This window comes from Equus quagga, chromosome 1, assembly GCF_021613505.1.
Source record: "Equus quagga isolate Etosha38 chromosome 1, UCLA_HA_Equagga_1.0, whole genome shotgun sequence".
Lineage (NCBI taxonomy): Eukaryota > Metazoa > Chordata > Mammalia > Perissodactyla > Equidae > Equus > Equus quagga.
In genome coordinates this window covers 79,038,105-79,061,023 of record NC_060267.1, presented here as the reverse complement: position 1 = coordinate 79,061,023, position 22,919 = coordinate 79,038,105, and the positions used below count along the sequence as shown (strand labels likewise).

The following is a 22,919-nucleotide window of genomic DNA, read 5'->3' as shown; positions in this document are numbered from 1 at the left end:
GAGAGGAGTTGAGGGGTAAGAGGGAGGGGAAATGAAAGGGAAATTAGATTATTAACTTTCTCCAGTTCCAGCAATCAATACGGCCCTGATGAAATTCTGTTGCTACAGCACAGCTCACTCCCCTGCAAGTGATAGAGAGGGAACTGACAACTGGGATGTGAACCAGGGATAACCGTGACCCTAGCCATTTGAGGATGCTCATGTCATGATCTGGAACTATTATTTATTGAGCTCTTTTTTTCTGCCAATTACATGGGTTATCTTATTTCGTCCTCACATCAGCTCTGAAAGAAGACTACTGTTCCCATTTTTCGGATGGAAATATTTTGTCTTAGTAGGGTTAGATCAGTTGGTGTCACAGGAAGATTTTGTGGTTAAGCCAGCCTTGGAACATAGACATGTCTGGCTCCAAAGGCCATGCTCTTTCTTCAGCTACATGATGCTATCATGGGACCTTTACTCTGTGATGAAGTGGGAGGTAGTATGATATGGGGAGAGGATGGAAAGAAGTGGATCTAATCCCACCTCTGCCACATACATGTTGGGTGACCTTAAACAAGTCATTTCATTGTTCTGTCCCTCTGTTCGTGTGTAAAATGGGGATAGTAACAACAGTTTGCTGTAAGGATTAAATGAGATAATTCTCCTCCCCTGAAATGTAAGCTTCAAGGACGTTGGCTGTTTGGTTCACTATCATTTTCCCTGTGCCTAGAACAGTGCAGGGAAAGAGTTGAGGTTCGATAAAAACTGGTTGGATGGATGTAAGTGCTAGACATAGTGCCTAGATCACAGTAAATAGTCAACAAATGGAAGTTCTCTTTCCTGTCTCTGCTTCCTGCAATGCAATACAGAGCCTAGGTGAGGAGGGGGTGGGTATTATTGGTAGTTTCCATCTTGCCACTGTCTACAACCCCTACTCAGAGGGATGATCAGTTCTCTAGGCCAGGAACTCCTAAGAAGTCACCTCGGTTTGAGTCCCACTGTGAAGTTTCTGCCAGGTCCCGTTGCCATAGAAACTCCCCAAGCCGCCGTGGCTGCTCCACAGGCATCTGGCCTGAGAGCAGACTTAACCTGCCACTTCCTTCTTCCTGGACTTCAGAGACAACTGTGGTGATTCAGGCATTCTCTGAGTAAATGGCTGCCCCAGGAAGCTGGGCATTCATATTCTCCCTCCCTCTTCTTATGACTCTCCCTTACTATCCACTCTTTTTGTCTTCAGTTTCTATAAAGAATAATTCTATATGTTCTGATAATATTTTGGACAAAGAGGTAAATAAGTCTGGTTTCTGTCATCAGTGATGAGATAAATGCAGACATCTGGCTTGGAAATGATCATTTACCAAGGGCCTACCACATGCCAAAAACTATGCTTGGTATTCAACATTTGCTGTCTCACTTAGTTGTCACAACACTCTTGAAGGATAAGTCATTTTATTCCTATTTTCCAGATGAGAAAACTGAGGGCCAATAAGCTAATGTGACTTTACTCCTCACCCCACCGACTCTTAAAGACCCTGGGTTACTGTGAAGGTTTAAATGACATAGGGGATGCAAGTAGCCCGGCATGAGTTCGGGGAGTTAGAATGAGAAATTCCTCTCCTGCCCCTCAGCCTTCTTCCCCTGGACCAGAATCAGTCCTGTGGAGCCTGGGTGGTATTTCTGGTAGGTGGCTAATTAGTGAAAGGAATGTCTTGGTCACATCCATTTGTGCTGCTCTATGGGCCAGGTCTGAGAGATGCCTTCTTGAGACCCACAGGATGCTGTTGTCCATACAGGACATCCGCCTCCCCAATGCCAGGAGACTGTAACTGCCTTTCACAGCTCACTGTCTGGCCCTAGTTTACCTTCCCAAGAATTTGTTCATGCTGTGCTCATCCTTACATGTTCTTCCCCTCAGAACAGACTCCACAGAACTTAGAATGGAAATTCAGCACTGCTGCTAACTGTTATTTGGAGGTTTTGTTAAATATCTAGGCTTAGGTTAATTTGTGGACTTTTTTTTTTTTTTTTTGGTGAGCAAGATTGGCTCTGAGCTAACATCTGTGCCAATCTTCCTTTGTTTTTTGTATGTGAGGTGCTGCCACAGCATAGCTTGATGAGCAGTGTGTGCATCTGTGCCCAGGATCCGAAACCATGAACCCTGGGCTGCCAAAGCAGAGCACACAAACTTAATCACTACACGACTGGGCTGGCCCCAATTTGTTGACTTTTTAGGGAAAGACCTATGCTAGGTATCAACCCCTAGTCCATACCCTCTCTAGTACAAAACATCAATGTTAGCTTGCTGATGCTATTTGGCTACTAAACTATTTATATTGTAGTTTGAAACAGCTTCTTGTGGCTCCCAGATGAGAGATGAAATCTATACCTTTTTTTCTGTGGTCATTTTAGGTTTAGGAATTTCCCATCTCCTGACACCAGAACCGTCTTTTTATTTTATCTGCTCTTCCATTTAACAAATATTCAACAACTTTAACCACAAATATATGAATTGTTCCCACCATAACCTATGCCTTATCCTAGGACTGGCAATAAAGACAAGGACCCTATTCTTTAATTAAGCAATTTGTAGGTTCCAGATGGTGAGCTTGGCGTGAGAGACATAAAGATAGTGAGGATGGGTTCCCTTCCCTTAAGCAGCTGAGACTTTATTAAGAAAACTGAATAACCATACAAAAAACCCCGAAGTGGGCTGTCATAAGGGCCTTTGTTCCATTAAGATTCACCCATCTGGCAATGTTGGTTGGCATGCTTTTTGATTGGTCAACACCTGGATCTGGTTGTGAATATTGTTATTATCACCCCTGAAAGTTATGATGTATTTACTGAGATTCTACCACTTGCCAGACGCTGTGTTAGGCATTGGGATACATGGTGAGCAAAACCCCTGCCCTTAAGGGGTTTACCATCTGGTGACTAGACTCTGGTGTTTGAATAAGATGTTTTGGGAAGCACAACAAATATAGGCACTTGTGTGCCTAGAGAACGTTGATGATTAATCTCAAAGAGTGATGGCGGGGTAAGGAAACAAGTGGATTTCTACCCAGAAGAAATAACACCTATGCTAAGATTAACATGATGAAGAGCATTGACTGTGGTGGCACTGCAGTAATGCAGCCCTGCTGGCACCTGGGCCAGGTAGGAGAGAGCAACAGGAGGTATGAATGTAGAGACCCACCAGGAAAGGCCTTGGATGCCAGGCTAATGAGCATGGATTACATTCTGTGGCCAGATTCTCTAAAACAGTTCAAGGGGTTCCAGCAGGGAGTGAGATGGGAAGATGTGCCCACTCTTTCCTCATCCCGCAAGGAGACAGACAATAGAAGAGGTCAGAGAAAGAGGTGGAAATGCTAATGACACAGAATAAATAGGACAGCATGGCTCTTTAGCTGCTGTGAAGGAGGAAGACAGAAGTTTGAAAGATGACATCTAGGTTTCTGGACAGTTTAAATAGCGGTGCTCTCAATAAGTGGAGGAGCCCAGGAGAAGGAGGAGGAGAGAGCTTTAAGGAGAGGATAATGTATCCAGTTTTGAACGTGTTGTTTTTGTCATGCTCATGGAACATGCACAGAGAGATGTCCAAGAGGTTTGAGCATAAAGCTTTGCTCAAAAGAAGAGCCTGGTGGGTAATAGAAATTTGGGAGGCATTGCTCTAAAAATGGTAATCAAAAGCTTGAAAGTAGATGTGAATAGCAGAGCCTAAAGAATGAAACACAGTGGGGACCCAGGACATCATCCACAGAATTTCTCTGCTGGCCTAGTGCTCTGCTTGCCATGCAGATGCAATCCACTCATTCTACTACAGCTGTGAAATTGTCTTTAATTTTCTCAGGCAAAACTTCTGTCCCTATGCTATGCCATCTCTACTCACTCTTAACACAACTTGCCTTTGATTCGAATTAGCTGTGGATCACCCTGCCTTTTCCCACTAAGCCTAGTGTAAGCTCCTGAAGAGCAGGAACTGATCTTGTTCTGTTCTTTGTTTATCTCACATAGTAGATGATCAGTAAATGCTTGTGAAATTAATTTGATCAGATTCTACCAGTCCTTGACACCCTTCTAGGCAACAGACATTGTATAGATTCTATGCCACGTTATCATCGCAATAATAAACCTATGAGCTGTCTATGATTATCCTCATCATACACATAAGAAAACTGAGGTTCAGAGATTGAAACAGGTCACACAGCCAATGAGGGCTAAAGCCCAAATTTGAACCCAGGATTGTCAAACTATAAAGTCCATGCTCATTCCATGAGGCCCTATGAATTCAACAACACAGTGTACTCTCACTTGCTTCTAAAATGAGTAGAGAGTTTAATATCATGTAATTATCATCAAGAATGATCAGCCTAATTGGGAGGAGAGGAGTGAGATTTGCCACAATTCTCAGGAAGCTGGTTTCTTTCATCTATACCAAAAGGGCTATTAAGCCCATTTTGTAGAGAGTTAAACCAAGACCCAGCAAGTGGCCCCTGAGATGTCATTGCAAACACAGAGGTTGAGAACTAGGGTTTCCTTTGGCAGCTTCCCATTTGGAAAATAACAGGATTCCCAAATTCCACCCTCTCCCTGTTTCCTCACCTCATGGACTTATGTGTGTTTGTGTTATTAGGTTTGCTGAAAAGCCCAGTGAACAAGACGGCCCTGACGCTGATTGCTGTGAGCTCCTGCATCCTGGCCATGGTGTGTGGCAGTCAGATGTCCTGTCCACTCACGGTGAAGGTGACTCTGCATGTGCCTGAGCACTTCATTGCAGACGGTAAGAGCTAAGCATCGGAAAGACCCCACACCTACTCAGCACCTTGCTCCGCTCTCTGCTCGAAGGTCCTCCATGCACGGCCCCACCCCAAAATTATATTACCAAAAAAAAGGAGCAGCCAAAGGCCTTGTAAAAGACCCCTATCATTTAGAATTCTAGATTGTTTTAATGGAGCTAAGATTGCTTTTATTCCATGGACAAGGATAAGATTTGTTAAGCGAAGGAAGAATTCAAATATGAGTGCAGAAAGATTGAGCTACTTCAGAGAAACTACTGTTTCTTATCATGCTTGTGCATTCTATTCCTACCTAAATATATCCCCCCCAAAAAATAGTATTTGCTAATTAAAAAAATATGACAGAGGAGATCGTCTGAGCTTTGTTGGAATTCCCTGAATGTCCTGGAGAATACTCATCTCTCATTCTCTGTAAATGTAGTTTACAAGTATGTTATATCCTACCATTTACTCTTCACCCAATTAATTTGAATTAATGAGACGCTGTAGTCACTATAATCATTCGCCAAGCATGGTCCAAGAAACTGATTAACGTGCTCGATATCTATTGCTAAAGTGCCCTCTAGAAAGTTGTTCCAGTTTATATTCTTGAGTGTGTGATATGATGGCGTCGTTTCTCCAAATGCTGTCCAAACACTTGACATTACTATTTTTAACTGTATTGAGGTTATCATAAATACAATAAAGATGACATATTAAGCATGCAGCTTAATAAATTTTTATGTAAAAGTTCACCCAGATCGAACCAGAAAATGTTTCCAGCACTTTCAGCTTCCATATGTCCCCTCCCAGTAAATGCCCTCCCAGAGATAACCACCCTTCTGACATTTAGCACCATATTAGTACCGTTATTTCTTTTTAATCTTTTTCCAATTAGGTGTGTATTGAATGTTTTTGAGATCCTTAATTTGTATTTATCAGCCTTATCTCAACGTAGCTCAATTTTATCTCCATTTTTTGTTGTTGTTGAGGAAGATTAGCCCTGAACTAACGTCTGCTGCCAATCTTCCTCTTTTTGCTGAGGAAGACTGGCCCTGAGCTAACATCCATGCCCATCTTCCTCTACTTTATATGTGGGACACCTGCCACAGCATGGCTTGCCAAGCAGTGCCATGTCTGCACCCGGGATCCAAACCGACGAACCCCCGGACCGCCAAAGCAGAACCTGCGCACTTAACCACTGCGCCACCAGGCCGACCCCTATCTCCAGTTTTTGTGTTGCAGTATTCAGAACTTAACATCAATCCCCTCCGTATGTTCTTTCCAAAGTGGAACTTCCACCTCCTTTCTCTGAAAAATCCAGACTTCTATTAATGCATTCTATGATTGCTTCCGCTTCACCATAGGGAACTAACTCCAACTTGTTTTTCACTTAAATTGCAAATAAATTCAGTATGTCTCATCTTCTATACATTCAGTTGATTTTCTGACCTAAGCACAAGACTTTTGTTTTGTCCCCATCAAATCAAATGTGCCCATAGACAGGCAAACTTGTGAGTGTGAGATGACAGAGGGATGGCAGAGGGAGGCAGAAATAACAAAATTTGCAGACGCAGCTAGGCACCTGGGCTCATGGAGCCTGGAACTGGAAGAATTGCCAGAACCTGAATGTGGCTGGAATATGGGGATGGGAGAATAACAGTGATGAACTATGAGGTTGGAAAAACCAATAGGGCAAATTTTGACCACTGTTGAAGCCATGTGACCTTACCTTTTATCCTCGCCAGTCACTGCTATAGAATGTTAGGCTTTAGAGGCACATTCAAATTTTGAATATTTATTTTCATGCATGTAGAAATGAGCACTAAAAGGCTAAGTGAAATGCTGATGGTCATAGTAATGAGTTTACTGGCTAAAAGCAGAGGCTATAGAATAATGCAAACATGAATTCAAATACTTGTGCTGTCATCTGCCACTTCTGTAGCCAAGTGGATGACTTACATCTCTGAGCCTCAGTCTCTGCATCTGTGAAAAGGGAATGATAGTAATACCTATCTCATAGGATTAGTGTGAAGCCTGTGATTCCATATTTATCAGATTTTCAGATAGCACACATCTAGGAAATAACAAAATCAAGGGATCATACAAGAAAACTGCAAAACTTTTGTCATCTCTTGGAAGGATAGACAAAAATGTGGCCAATTAAAAGTTTCCCTTTCTTGATGGTCCCTATTCTGACCTGTATCATAAACTTAAAACTTTATAACTGCCTGTAGACTTGTCTGTTTCTTTCTCTTGCCTTGAATCTCTGTGAGGGCAGGAGTTGTGTCCTCTGGGAGACATAATGCATCCCTAGTGACAAGCACACTGCTTGATCCATGATGGATGCTGAATAAATATGTGTTGAGTGAATGAGTGGAGCCTGAATTAAAGCAGATTTATGAATAGTTCTGCAGGATTCTCATCTAGATCTCTAAGCAGAAAGGAGAGACTGAGTCAAGGAGAGCTAAGGCAGAGAATTCATAGAGATCAGAGAAAATTTGGAAATAACCACAGAGTGTACAAGTGCTAAAGAAGTGATGGATCAAACATGGCAGGTGACACTAGGAAGACCTAGCTGAGTGTCTCAGTCTTGAGGCATAATGGAACTCCCTTTGCCTACATGCAATAACATCTTGGTTAGGGATATATCCTTTGAAATGTTACATGTTTGGGTTCAAATCTCAGTTCCATTGTTTAGTTGCTGTGAAATGTGGGAGGGTCAGTTAAACTTCCTGAGTCTCATTTTTCACATCTATAAAATGAGGATTATTTTGAAAAAAATTGAATGACATAATGTGTATAAAATACCAGTAGAGTATCTAAAACATTGTGCTTGCTCAATAAATAGCAGCTGTTTTTACTCTTATTCCTAAAATAATCCATTAAAGAAGAGACATCAGAAACTGGGACATGGCAGGACAAGAAGTATAAGAAACTAAATAGATGAGAGTAGCTATTCTCAGTTAGGAAAATAGAACAGGGAGCCCATTATATGCCATCCCCTACTCCCAAGAAAGTGACTCCCACTGGAAGACATTAACACTTGAAGATCCTCACTCTTCTGGGGATCAGCAAGAATCTTGAGAGCGGCTAATAGTTGAATTCAGGTGGATGGCTGTCTAGTAGTTATAGGCAAGCAGACCTCCCCCAGCATGATGCCAATGTCTCCTGAGGGTGTATAAGCTATGCACATTGCTCATTCCATTCCCCCACCCGCTCTCCAAAGTTATCTTTATTATCCCCATTTGACAGATAGGAAACTAGGATTTGAAAGGAGTAGAATCTAGTTTCTATAGGGGTGGAGCAGGATCTAACAAAGAGCACTTTATACGGTTTAGACTACCTCTGATTTCGGGAGATATGAGAGTGTAATGCAGAGAGGCAAGAGGAGAAGTCATGATGGTGCCTATTTTCCTGAACCCTTATCAGCACTTGGCATTAATATTTATAAATGTATTGAGATATAGCATAAATATAGTAAAAACAGTTTGCAAGTGTACAGTTCAATGATTTTTTTAATGTATGTTTATATACCCAGATCATAATATAGGTCCCCACTTAAGGCCTCTGGTTGAGTTATAAACAACAACAACGTCATAATGAGGCCTATCAGGATGAGAGCAGCCTCCATCAAATGGGAGGGACTCCACTAAGACATGGCCACCCAGAGACCATGGCCGACACAGCTCTCATCTTTCTCATCTCCCTCCATGAACCTTAAGCTGCCAAATTGCAGCACTTTCTTAGTAGAGAGAGCTCTCAGCCTACCCTGTACTTTGGGCTCTCCATGGTGCTGAAGTATTGTAGGAGGCTGAGTACTGGGTCTGGTTTTCAGGAAGAAAATGAGTTCTGCGCATGTGTTACAACGTAGTTATACTTGATGATTACTGCCCATTAGATGGAAAGGTCATCATGATATAGTACTTGTCCAGAGCCCAGCTGGCAAGAGCAATAAATACTGACACAGCCCCCATCCAAGCCCTTGGCAAATATCACCCCTTCCTTTATGTAGACCTTCTCAAGGCTGCTAGTGACTTTTTGCCCTGCTAAGCACAAGCAAAGAGATGGACTAGGTTTGGGTCCAAACTTACTGAAATTAGTACTTTATTTTCAGCTGTGGCCTAGAAGTTATCTGCATTTGAGTCATCTGGGCTGATGATCCCCAGAACTAGTGAATCAACTTCTCTATGAATGGAACCCAGTGTTAATATTCTTAACAAGAACTCTAGGTGATCCTTTAACAAAAGTTTGAGAGCTGCACCAATATCTCTATAAGTGTTACTTTGCTTCCATCTAACAGATATAATAACTCCTTGAGACCCCTTGGTGCGCTGATAAAGGGCTTTAGTTTCTTCCATCTTTAACTTTATCAATGTCATATTAAGGAGCTGCCTCATGGTCCAACTACAGTGGTTGCCCATAGCACTGAATACAGTGTGAATGGTCCACTATGAGTTTTATAACAAAGCAGCCATGATCGCCTGGATTTGGGCATCATCCAAATTGTCATGCAGGTAGCATTATTGATGCTTGGTTATTGGTTAATATTAAAAGCTCATCTTAGTTGCAGTGTTAGTTTGTGCATCCCTTGCGGCTTCCAATGTAAGTCAGAATATATTCACCCAATATTCTGGCCCTATAGTGAGCCAGGAGAAGAGACAACTTTTAAAGGAATAAGTTGTCTAGACTAAGTGGGTGATATGGTTCCATCTGTTCTATTCTGTTGTTCTGGGATTTATGCTTTGAGAAGAGGAATGATGTATTGGAAGTCATCCAAAGGAGACGATTTGTAGTCAAGAGTTTGGAAAAACATTGTAGATACATAATGACCTCTTAAGGAAAGGATAGAGGAGAATATTTCTATAAAAAGAGTTGAAGGAACCTAGACAAAAAATGAACTTAATATTATTGAGCATGTCTGTTATAAATGGCAGTGTTCAAAACACTTTACATGGAGGTACTCATTCAATTGTCGCGGAAGAACTTATAGCATCCTTATTTTGCATACATGGAAAGTAGGTCTCAGAGATGTTAAGTGATTTGGCTAGATGAACACACAGAAGTGAAGCAAGGTATGAAAGCCCAAGTCTGTCTGAACCCTTGACCCAAGGTCCTGCCATGCCCCATGCTTACACAAAAATGACCGAGATAATTATTATTTGACTTGAAAAGGGAGTAGACTTGCTCTGGAAGTTCCCATAAAACAAAATTAGAGCTACATGGGTGAGGAGGGTGGTCAGAGATGGGAGAATATTCAGCCGTAGTCTGAAAATGTCTTCACTTTCTAAGCTCCATCCTCATTATCTATAAAGTGGGCATAGTAGCACTACTTTTCTCATAGAGTTATTGTGAAGAATAAATGAAATAATGCTCATACAGCTTTTAGCTCGGTACCTGAGACCTAGTAATGGCTCAATAAGTCATATAAATGTTAGTAGTTGTGATAATATTTTTTCAATATTAGAAGGGGGTCACTGCAAGGTAATGAGTTCCCAACGAGAGGGAATTTCCTAAGAATAGATGAATTATATTTTTATGAAGCCATAGAAGAAAAGTGAAGGAACGTATTTGACTTGGGTACGAGATATTTTGACTCAGAGCCATTTTATCAGAGTATAAATTTTAAAAAGACAACTTTTTAGGACTTTCAGGGTATGTTTGTTTATTCTGTACTACTTGACCCTGTGTGTCACACATTCTTTGCCTGGGCTCAGAAATAGAGTGAGACTCAGGAATGGATGAAGACCAGGGATGTCTCTTGAATATTTTACTTGACTAAATACACACACACATACACAAGCTTTTTTTTATGTTGATGCCCATTGCATCAAAATATCTATGCCAAAATGTCTATTTGTTAAGGTCAACTTAAATTGTTAGCATTGTTTTTTGGTTTGGACTAAAGTGGTCTTCTCTGTTCCCTATGACTGAGGAACTTAGGGTCTGAGCATTCTTTACTAGCCTATGAAATCAAGTGGAAATGTTCATCATTAGGATGGCCTAGTTCATCAATATGCCACACGTGTAGCTGCTTTTGAACACAAAATTGTATACAATGAATCTTGGTCTACATTTATTTGCCTTCACCCCTACTTCATGTCTTTCAACCCAGTAGAGTGTGCTGATGTGTGGCTTTGTGCCTTTAATGAGGAATGAGGTTCCTAATTGACTTCAGAGCTGGTTTGTGGTGATTTGAATACATGGGAGGAGCATTTTTAATTCTTGGAAGTAAAATTACACCACATCGAAGGTGGCGGCCTAGTCAGAAACTGCTAGGCCACTCATCTGAAAAGAGGACTTCTTTGGCCATCCTGCTCTCTGAAATCATCTGGGGCTTTGTTTTAAGATGTTCAGTTGATCGCAGACCTTTGAGCACCACGGAAAGTGTTCAGATATAAAAGTGCTCTACATGTTGGCCTCTGAATTTTCCTTAACTCCTTCGCACACACTTAATGCTGTTTAGGCACATAGGCTGTCTTGTGTTGTATCTACCTCCTCTATACATTTACTTAAACATTGCTCTCCACTAGAAGTACCCTTCCTAATTTCCATATATTGCAAACCTAGCCGTCTGTAAGGCCTGACTTAATTTTATCCTTCCTCTAGAAAGCCTTCTTTAAAAAAAAAAAAAACAAACCCTAACTTCTCTGAAGAAAACTCTAGTCAGAAATAATCTCTCCCCCCTTGAAAATTACTTAGAACTGTATTTGTGCCTTTAAAATAACCTTACAGTCTACTTTGCATCACTGTTATACATGTGTCATTGGAACAACTGCCATAGTCCTAAGAACTGGCCTCCTGCATTAAATCTAGTCCCCCTCCTGTCATTTCTCAATGCTGCAAAGAGGGTGATTTTTTAAAATGAAAAATCTCAACATTTTGTATCTTCCCATAAAACTGTTCAAGTACTTCTTATTGTACTTGTTTTAAGACTGAATTTCTTGTAAGTCTCTGCAAGATCAGACCCCTGCTTGCCTCTCCAGCCTCATCTCATGCCAACTCTCTCTACATTGGTTCCTTAAATATCCTTGGCTGCCTCCTGCCTCAGGGCCTTTGCACATGTTGTTCTCACTGCCTGAAAATTTCTCCCCACCTCCTCAGTTTCTCCTGGACAAATTCCATTTACCCTACAGTGGCTGACCTCCCCTTTTCATATTCCAGCCTCTGTTAGATCTCTTACTTGTCATTCTCTCAAACCCTGCTCTATTCCTTGACTGCACTTATTTCAATTTGTAATTATATACTTATCTAGTTAATGTTGGGCTGTCCGACTCGGTTGTAAACTCCATAAGCATAGAGATTATATTTGTTTGTTTTGCACATTATATTCAGCACCTGGGACAGCGTCCAAAACAGAGTTGGTGCTCCAAAAGAGCATTGATTGAATGCAAAAAAGAAGAAGAAGAAATTATTCCAATAGCTGGATTTGACTTTCCTCAAGGGCAGGGGCCAAACCTTATTCGTGTCCTGACCTATTGTGATGTGTAAAAGGGGTTCTGACTAAGTAGACATGTAATAAATTATGTCTGTGAAACAAATGAAGGGAAACAGGGCAGAGAGGTGGACTCAGATGCCCTAAGGAGATGTACTCTGGGGAATGACACTGCAAGAAATCTGAGGCTACTTCCTTTCCTATGATTGACTTCACTCCCAAAGGTTTTTGTTCCAATCTCCAATGATGAGAAACTCCAATCAGACTCACCTTTCTCCCCCCACCCCAACACCAAAATGAAACAAGCTTTATTCCAGGGCCCAGGAAGAGAGGAAAATATAAATTGAGCTGAGATTCAGGACACCCAGGGGGGAGGTGGCTATGAAATACCAATAAACCATATTAATATGCTGAAATCAGGAAGAAGAGGTTGAACTCCAACCCAGATTTAATAACTATATGTGAGAGAGTGCCAGGAGAAGGCAAGGCTCGTTTTCAGTCAGAATTAAAATGAGATCTGTAATGAAACTGGTAATATAATTATAAACTGTGAAAACTTTTTCCCCTTCTCCCTCCTCTTATCCTTAATGGGCAACTTGCTCAGCAGTGGCCTGGAGCTGATGCTGAGAGGTTTGGATACCCCCTAGAGTGGGATCCATTTTTTTTTCTAAAACCTCTTCATTAGGAAATCTAAATCCATGAAACCATGGAAGGAAAAAATGCTCAAGCCATTTCTTCCTTAAATAATAACCGATCTCCCAGGTTAAAAGTGACAAGGGGCTGGAGAGAGAAGAAACTCTAGAAAACCATTCTAAGCAGGTGAACATGTTCAAGCTTTTAAAGATATCACAACAGCCAGTTGTGCTGGCTGAGCTAAGATGTTAGCTTGGCTTCCAACCAGGATGAATTGTTACTAATTTCCCTTCTTAACAAAAGGGATAACTGAGTTTGATGTCCAAAATTGGAGACTAATTTCTGTGTTTTGATAGCAGATTGAGTCCAAAAATATGTTCCTAGGAACTGGGGGCAGAGGATGGTTGAAAGGGGTAGGGAAATTTAATTGCTTCTCATTTATAATTCCATTCTGCTGCTGTGAGCAAAAGTCACTTTGGCTTTTTGACTGGGAAGGGAGAGTGATGGATAGGAGCTTTGGTGAGATAGAGCTTGAGATTATAGAGTTAGATGGTCTTTCCTTATTGGCTTGATGCTTGCAAAGTGGTGGAGGGTTAGGGCAGTGGTGTGGTGCTGGGAGAGGGAAAGTAACATGGCACAGAGGTTATGTGCTTTGATTTCTGGCCCAGGAGATGTGAGTTCTACTCTCAGTTCTTCTGCTTTCTAGTTTTGTGACCTTGGGTATATTAATTCATCCCTGCAAGCCCCAGCTTCCTCATCCAAAAGCAGTGCTGATACTCCCTGCCTCCAATGGGTGTTAGTGGGCTGATGAAAGTGGAAGCACATGGCCAAGTGTGAGAGTAGGTCTGATTATGAGAATACTGCACTTTTTCCTTTATGCTTGTTCATAGCTTTATTATTTATAAAGACAATAAAGACATTGGAAAGGGGTCTTAGTGGGTACATCCAGGTAGGTAGAAGGTACAGTTTTAGGGAGGCTTAGCTTAACCAGAAGGAATAGATTAAATAGTTAAAAATTCGTTAATAATAACATCACTCCCTTCTTTATATATAGTGCAGTTTTCTTCCCTTCCTTCCTCCCTCCCTTCTTGTGGTCAACACATATTGTGCATCATGTCTGTGGCATGCTCAGATGTTAGGGATGCAGAGATGGATAAAACACAATTGCTGGCCTACCTCAGTTTGGTGGTAGTGAGAAATACCCAAGAAATGAAATATGAAATGCAGTATGTTGGAAGTCATACTAGGGGTTGTCCTGGGTACTATGGGAACATACAGGAGGGACAGCCAAGTACCCCAAGCTGGAGATGGGGAGTGGAGCTAAGGAGAGGATGTCTTGAGGAGGTACTACCTAGGCTGGGCCTTAGAGCCATTGATTTTACCTGGAGGTGGGTGATGGATGACGGCTTCCCAGAGGGCTCATGAACACTTTTCACTGCATTCACATAGACCCTGCTATTCAAGCCTTCCCATGATTGTGATAATAACACCACTAATTGGTAACATTTACAGAATATTACTGAGTCCCAGGCCCTGTGTTAATTGCCTTGCAAAGTATGACCTTATTTAATTCTATTATCTCATGAAGTAGTTTCAGGCATTATCCTCCTTTTAAATTTAAAGAAAACCAAAGCTGAAGGGGTTTATATGACCACCTCAACAACACAAAGGCAGGAAAGGGTTGAGCAGAATTTATTTCAATAGTGGCCACAGAATCTGGCACACAGAGAATCCAGTGATGAAGATCAGGTTTTAGCTCTGCCACAAATCGACCATGACTCTGGCGCGTCTCTACTTCTCCAGGTCTCAATTTCCTCATTGTGAAATGTGGAATGGAGCAAGATGGTACTTAAAATTCTTCCCTGGCCTAGCATTCTAAAAGTAGGATGAGAAATCCTGAGGTTCAGAGTCCCCCTTTACTCATTCCACTAGGTACATGACCTTCGGAGTCTTTATGCAACCATCCCATTAATGTCCCCAGTCTTCTCTCTTCTGACTCAGGTTTGGGCCAGTCTAAGGCTAGGGAGAACCCTGAGCAAGGATCTTGGGAGCAGACACACCAGAGCAAACCTTTCCCAGCTGACAAGTTGCCATTTGAAGAAAGCTTAGAAGGATCACAGCCAAGCTTGTGCAGGGACTGTGGGCTCCCCAGGCTGCTGGGATGAATAAGGGGCTGGTGGAGAACCAGGCCATAGTGGAAAAGATGCTTTCCATCTCTAGCCTCCAGCTTCAACTGCCAAGGGACCTTGAACATTTCAGATGTCAGCAAGACTATGGGAGGGGGAGGATGCATCATATTCAGAGGGGAAATGATGAGAAGAGAGGAAGAGTTAAAACCTGCATATCCCTCCCGCCTCTCCACCCCACCCTCCCTGAGCCCTGATGCCCAGCAGAGCCTAGCTGTTTGGCCTTCCTCCTCAGCCGCCCCTCTTAATTATATAAGCCAAATATTTCTGCAGCTGCACAGCCTTGGGTTTGGGGGCAACTTCTGACAACTTTCTGAACCTTTGCTAAAGGCCTGGGAATCTCACACTCAGCTGCAGTCATCCCCAGAGCCCACACCACTCCTGACTCTTCCATGTATTCCCTCCTCTGCTTTCACCCTGTTCCCATTTGAGCTTTGTCGGTGAGCCCATACATTAAGATTTCAGCTGACACTGCTAAGCATCTGCTCTGGGCCAGGACTCACACTCTACGACAAACTCAGACACAATCAGCACTACAGACACGTGAGGTTAGGGAACCAGAAAACCTCAGCTTCAAGTCCGCACTCCTCCACTTACTAACTGTGGAGCTTGGATGAATCCGCTCACTTCTTTGAACTATCCCTTTCACCATCTGTAAAAGTGAAGCTCTTAGCCCCTGCTTCCCAGGGTGGTGAAGAGGATGAAGTAGAGAGTTACATAAAAATATCCCATAACAGGTGTTCAGTAAATGCTAATCATGCCCTCAAAGGGATTACCCATATTGTTTCAAGTGACAGGATAGCTATAAAGCAAAAGACTAAAATAGAAGGCAGATCACAATCTGGACCATGTGGGCATATGGACAAGAGTCAGCAAGGTTGCCAGGGAAGCCTGGAGTGTTTTCTGCTCGACAGATCTGGGTAAAGCTTTAGGGAACAAGAGGATTGTCTCGTTGGAGGAAGCTAGGTGGGCATGGATTTGGAGTGAGCGTGTGTGCTCCGTTGGAGATGGCGAGACAGAGTAAGGACCAGAGGGGTGTTCTTCCAAGCAAAGAACAGCATGAGCAACGGTACGGCAGGAGCAGATAGCATGCAGAGCAGCTGGGGCTCCATGGGGAGTGAACGGGAGTAATGGGAGGAGCAGACAGGAAGAGCAGGTGTTTATGTCTTGGACTTTTAGGATGAAAATGTTTGGGGTCATGGAACCACTGAAGGATTTCTAGCAAGGGGGGTGTAGAGCTCTCAGTTGTTCTTATAAAAGGCAATGCAAGATGATAATTAAGAGATCAAGCTGTAAAGTTAAACACATCTGGGTTCAAATGCTGGATCTATAAATTCATAGCTATTTGATCTTACAAATCACTTAACCCTTCTGGCTTGTTCTTTAATCTGTAGAGTGAGCATAGTAATAATAGCTTCCTCGTAGGAAAATTAAATGAGATAATATCTGTCAAGTATTTAGTAGAATGTTTGGCAAACAGGAAGCAGTCAGTAATATTAGTTTTTATTGACATCATCATCATCATCATCATCACCCTCAAGTTCTAAGTTAGGTCTCCCTGTTAAATGGTCCTCAACTTTTCTTTTCTGCATTCAGCACTTTTACAGTTGCTTATTCGATGTCTAATTTGGCTAAGAGGCTGGGCTGTAGGATCACACTCCATGAGTTCAGTACCTGGCTCTGATGTTTCCTAGTTGTGTAGCCTTGAGCTACTTATTTCATCTCTTAAGTCTCTGTTTGCTCATCTGTGAGATGGGATGATAACAGTAAACCACGTCAAACGGCAATTGAATGACTGCCTATGAAGCACTTCGTAAGCACGCAGCACATAGCCAACACTCAGCAAACAATGGCTACTGCTCATGCTGCTTAAGTCCCATAAGGGCAGAGACTGTAGCTAGCTGTCTTGTTCCTGTGCAATCTCCAGTACACAGTCGGTGTCCAATAAAGATTTGTGGACTGCCTGGCCATGGTATAGAAGGTAAGTTTGAGGGGTCAAGGCTGATGGTAAGGAACCTAGGAAGGGGCTGTTACATTAGGTCGATGTGCTAATGTCCGAACAAGGGCATTAGAAGTGAGAGTGAAGATCAGGGAGTTCCTGTAGAGCTAGAACCAAGGAAACTCATCAATTAATTACAAGGAGGAACCAAGGTGGGCAAGGAATCAGAGACTCATTGGTGTCTGCCTCCTGGGATCCCTTAGAGGTTGGAGACATCAGACATCAAAATAAGAATGTTCTTTGCCAAGCTGTGAAGTGTGGTGGTTAAGACCATGAACACCAAGGACAGCATACATGGGTTCATATCCTAATTCTACCTTCCCCAAGGTGCAGCTTCAGCTTCTGAAAAACGGGGATGCCCATGTGCTGGGAATCAGTCTGTGATTGTGAGGTTTAAATGGTTCTTAAATGCAGGAGGCTGGCCCACGGTAAACACACTCAAGGGCTAGCTATTATTACTATTCTACTCCTGTGCACCAAGTTTTCTATGTGAGATCAGGAATCAGATACCCACCTCTTGGCCACACTTGTAGAAAAAAAGGAAAGAAGTGCAAGCAACTTTGAAGAGCACACAGTGGTAGGACCTTCAGAAATCCTGCCTGGATGAAAATTATTAGTAAGAGATGTCATTGTGTTCTGTGAGCCAAATTAATTCACCAGATCTCTGAAGGCTGCTCTCCTGAAAGTTTGAATCGTTCGAGTAATATTTCAGGTGATATCTCACCGCAGTATTCAGACCAGGCTGCAGGAAGGAGAGATTGATCAGTCCCCGGCTCCCACACAGGTGCTCACATGACCTGTGAATGTGAAGGCTCCGGAGGTGGCCATTTCCTGCAAAGACTCAAATGCAGCATTAATGTGCTGGACACAGGACCTGCCACGGATGCAGAGGCCTGAACGGAGGCCCAGGGGCCCAGTGATCGGAGCTGGTGTCAAATTTGAAATATAGAATCAATTAAAAATGGCAGCTTCTGCCACCTCAAGAGGGAGAACGTGGCTACAGGGCTGAGGGCACACTGTGGGCATGTTGCAAAGTAGCTAGCTTGGCAATATTCTGAATTGTGGAATGGTAGAGCCGGGAAATATTTGTAGCCTTATCTTTGCCCATTTCCCATCTCTCTTGCACTCTAGCCGAACAAAATGGCTGTTTCCTGAAGGGCCATGTTCTCTTTTTGTTCCTTTAGAAAGCTTCCTCTCCTTTCGCCTAATCCTCATTTCCGCTCAGTCCACCTAGCTGCTGGCTTCTGGTGCTTCGACATTCAGCTTAGATGTGGCTGCTCTGACTTTGAAGAGGAGGCGGCGGCCCCTGTTCTTTGCTCCCAAAGCTCCCTGTTTCACCTTCATCACAATCCTGATGATGCTCCATTATATCTCTGTCTGGTTATCACTCGACTGAACCATAAACAACTTTCAGGAAAGGACTCTCTTCCACATTTACAGCCTCCCCGTTTTGTCACAGTATTCAACATAGAGTGGGAACCTCGTATATTTAGATCCACTCCCCATCAAGACATAAAAATGCAACCTCAAAAAACCAGTCTGACACGTTTAATATTGTTACTGTGATTATGATCCCTATTGCAACTTTATTTTGAAATCAAAAATTGAGTCACAATATCTAACAATGAAATGGACTCTTTAACACCCATCTCAAGCCCAAGAAACATAAGCTGCATTGCTTCCAGAGCTACATTAGGAAGAGAATGGGAGATGAAGAAGATAATTCTCGCTGAGGTAGGTCTCAAAGGATGTTTTGGCAAAAGTAGAGGTAGCGTTGAACATTAAGGAGCGGTTAGACTTGGACAGATCCATCCTCCTCCGCCTCAAAGAATTTGTTTGAGGATAGGATGAAACTGGTTTGTGCAAAAGAGAATTGTTCTCAGCTTCTGCCCTCTTCCTGATCAACGTGCTGAGTCAGCCCTCAGCAGCACCCAGTGCCACCGCCTCCCCATGCTCACGCCCCCGTTAGGATCCATCTATACGGCAAGCACCTACTTACAGAATATTGCCTATTCTGAGAGCAACGTGAGGACAGCAAGTTGGCATTGGAGCCTGCAGTCGTTTTCTCAGTCTCCATCCTTCTTCCCTCCCAGGATCACGCTCACTGGTAGAACCCAAATCAATGTAATATTAGATAATTATAGAAATATCAGCTAAAAGTCATCACGTGCCTCTGATGTGGCAGGAGTGTACTCAAGTGCTTTACCTACAAAGTTTTATTTAGTCTTTCCAGAACTTATTTACTCATTGAATAAATATTTATTTCACGTTCCTTATATGTCCTGGAGCAGTAGAGATGCTGTCCCAGAAAAGACATTATGAAGGCCCCTCCCTTTATAATGTTTTCATTCTCGGCAGGAGACAGACACCAAAGTAAATGAGCAGATAATAGAGTAGATCGTGGCAATGAAATAAGTGAGTGCTGCTGTTAAAATAATTAAAATGGTGTAAAATAGTTAAACCAAAGAGGAGAGTTGGGATGTCATGCTCAGATATAGTGGTCAGAGAAGACCTCTCTGAGACTCAGAGAGCAAAGGAGGAAAGTGTGTTCCAGGCAGAGGGAACAGCATTTCAATGCCACTGGAGTGATGGAGAAGCTGGAGCAGGGTGGGCGTGGTTGGGGCAGACTGAGTGAGGTAGGGTTGCAGAGGTGAGCAGGAACTAGATCTTTTCTAGAAAAGGTATTCTTGTTGCCTTCCCGTCGGAAGGGAAACTGATCCTCAGAGCAAAGTAGGGCTCTCATGAACTTCCCTTTGTTCAGGGACATTTGCTGCCTGCCTCAACTTCGTGTGTTTAAGCTGAGCTGGGCCACTCCACTCCTGGCCAGTTAACACTCATGATAAGTTTCAGCATCCCAGCTCTGCTTACTTCTCCCCCTGACTTCTCTCTTCTCCCCTCATTTTTTGCCCCCAGCTCATTTCCTGTATCTTCCTGGCTCCTGATATAATTTTTGCTTCTTTTCCTCTGCCTGTCTCCATGCTGTGCTTAGACGCAGGGTCAGATTGACTTCTCTCTGGGAACCACTTCTATGCTCTTTCTCAGACGCAGCCCCACTGCCCATTCTAATTTCATCTGATGGCACCCCAAAACCAGCTCATTTAACAATCCTGGCAGCCAGTCCCCAATTCCCAGCCCACACTTGTCGGCTTATTATTTGAGGCCTATAATTTGAGGGGGATTAGAATTTTACTAAGCAAACTGAGTATTTGAAATTTCAAAGGACAAACACATCGGTAAGGTGGAATTTCAGGCAGTGGGTGGTAATTATTTTGTAAAAGGAATTTGCCCCCCATCCGCTTGTTTAAGTCTAGATTTCAAAATCAGTGTCATTCTCTGTTGCCAAAAGGAAAGATGCCACTTGGGGAATCTCAGGGCATTTTCCCATAATGGAAATGAGAAAGTCAAAAAGAAACACACCAGCAAATAAGGTTCTGTTTTGCCCTGGGATACTGTTCATGATTATTCCTCAGACATGATCTTTAATTGTTTTATCTAAAGAGTATGCATCTTCTTTCCTCTGACTGTCTCTTCATAGAGGCTTGTGAATTGGATCCAGCTATTAGCAGCACTTACTAATTTCCTCTGAGTCTTGCTGGCTGAAGCGCCTGGCTTGGAACAACTTTTAATTTTGTTTTTAATTAAATTTCAGTTGTTTCAAATCACTCACTTTTAATGTCATTTCTCTGCAGCCCTCAGAAGCAACAGGAGCTGTGCGTTTAAGCGCACACACAATCTGATGTGTGTGTCCCCATGACGGGGCTGAAGACTGACTCCTGGCTGGGGTCCAGAGCAAGAGCAGGCAATTAAGAAAATAGAAATGAGTCACAGAATGAGCTTTTGTTTACACTGTTACATCCAAAGCTATTATGTTGCTTAAGCAGGAGTCTTGGTTATTGTGTTTGTTTTTGCCAAACTGTATTTGAACAAGACAACCTTCCCTTGTATTTCACAATAGGATTATCAAATACATGTAGGTAAAAATAATATAAGAATAGCTAACACTTATTAAGCATTTATTACGTGCCAGGTACTGTTTTAAACACTTTACACGTATTACCTCCTTTACATTAAAAGTGAGTAATTTGAAACAATGCAATCTAATTTACATATATTACCTCCCCCATTCCTCTGAGCTTATTATCCATAGTTTTAAAGCTGAGAAACCAAGGCCCGTTGAACTGGGTCATCATCACTTGGTTAGTTCGTGGCATGGCCAGCATGTGAATGCTGGTGTCCTGCCCCCTTATTCCTGCTCTTAAACACTGCACTCGACTCTCTCTCCATAAAAGGACAGAGGAGCCTCATCATCCAAATGAATTTAACCACAAAAAATCTAGAAAATTGACTAGTCCTCTGCATAAGTGAAATTATGTTAGTTTACTTTGGGGTTTTTATGCGCCCTCTGCTAATGCCCGTTCCTGTTGTGTAAACTGTGAAACTGCACCATGGGGTTTGGTTCAGATTCACAGAATCACGGTGTGGCTATTTAACTGTGCTCTTTCAGATACTTAGCACCCCAGAAAGGACAATTAAGTTTAAAAGCAAAAGCATAAGTATACACCAATTGTCCTATATATCCCCTGGTTTAGCCAGCATCATTTGCTATACTGTTAGTTCCAAGTGAAAACAGAACCCAGCCAATTTTCTCTCTCAGAAACTTCACATATCTTATTTTCTTTGCAAAGAACATTATTTCACTGATACCACCACGCTCCCTTCTCTACCCTAAAATACACACACACACACACACACACACACACACACATAACACGCCCTGTTGGGTCCTCATGGCAGCTATTTCTTTCTCCATAGCACTGCTTCTTGGTTGTAGTCATGCAAAGGTTGCTGTGTTTAATGCTCATCTCCTACTCAACATTGCACGCTCTCTACAGCCAAGTGTTATAATGCTCTTTTTTGTTCCCTGCCAAATACCCACTTCTTACCACCAGGCCTGGTGTATGTATGGCGCTCAATAAACCTTTGTTGACAGTATAAATCAGTACATTCAGGCTTCATCACAGTAACCAACCTGCTGAGAAGTAAAATGAGTAGAGAAAGCACAATACCCAGAGTCTGGACACCTGGACTCTAGTCACAGGTTTTGTAATTAAATAATTGGCTGTTACTTGGGCAAGAAACATCTTTACCACCTTCCACACTTCATCTGTGACATGGGAATGATAACAACTCTGTAGAACATATATGCACGCAGGGTACACAGCGTATAGTGTAATTGAATGCCAACCACTCTAAAAAGTATTTTACATTCATTAATTTACTTCTTCCTGACAATAACCCTAGAGGTGATTACTGTTATTTTTCTTGTTTTTTTTCAAATGGAGAAACTGAGCCCCAAAGAGGTAGTAAGTATACCCAAGCTCACACAGCTGCTGAACAAGATCTGGCTGACTCCAGAACCTCTAATATTCCTGCTGTGAGGATCAAGTGAGATATTGGATGTAAAGGTCTTACACAGTGTCGTAAACGCTAAACAAAAATTGCCTATTATTGTGGCTTATTAGTGAGTCTCAGGTGAAACTTGAAGCACCATTGGAGAGTGTGGGGAGAGAACTGCGTGGTTTGTTGCTTCCATTTCCATTTGATAGCATCTAAGATAGTATGCTTCTAATAGCTGAAAGTACCATCATCCATGCATAGTAATGACACTGATGGAAGGAGAAATGTGCATATGCCAGGCCATCAAGGACAGAAGAAGGACAAGTCACTTCCAGGTAAGAGGACCATGAAAGGACGAGTTTGCCTTTGGCTGGGCCTGGGAGGATAGATATGGTAAGAAGGATGCTCCATGATATGGGACCAACCTGAGCAAAGGCAAGGTGATGGACTAGGAAGGACACGCATGGGACAAGGGAGCAGACCATTTAGTCAATTGCTGCCTTCCTCCAATG

At 42.5% G+C, this 22,919-nt stretch overlaps 1 protein-coding gene across 4 annotated transcripts in view; it reads left to right on the top strand.

The window, feature by feature from the left end:
- The window catches only part of ASTN2 (astrotactin 2), an 826,144-nt gene that overhangs the window by 318,698 nt on the left and 484,527 nt on the right, over positions 1–22,919 (top strand). For all 4 annotated transcript variants that reach the window (XM_046684656.1, XM_046684665.1, XM_046684648.1 and 1 more), the window contains exon 6: positions 4,616–4,762. In XM_046684656.1, the coding sequence (XP_046540612.1) occupies positions 4,616–4,762 (147 nt within the window). The remainder of the gene's footprint in view (positions 1–4,615; positions 4,763–22,919) is intronic.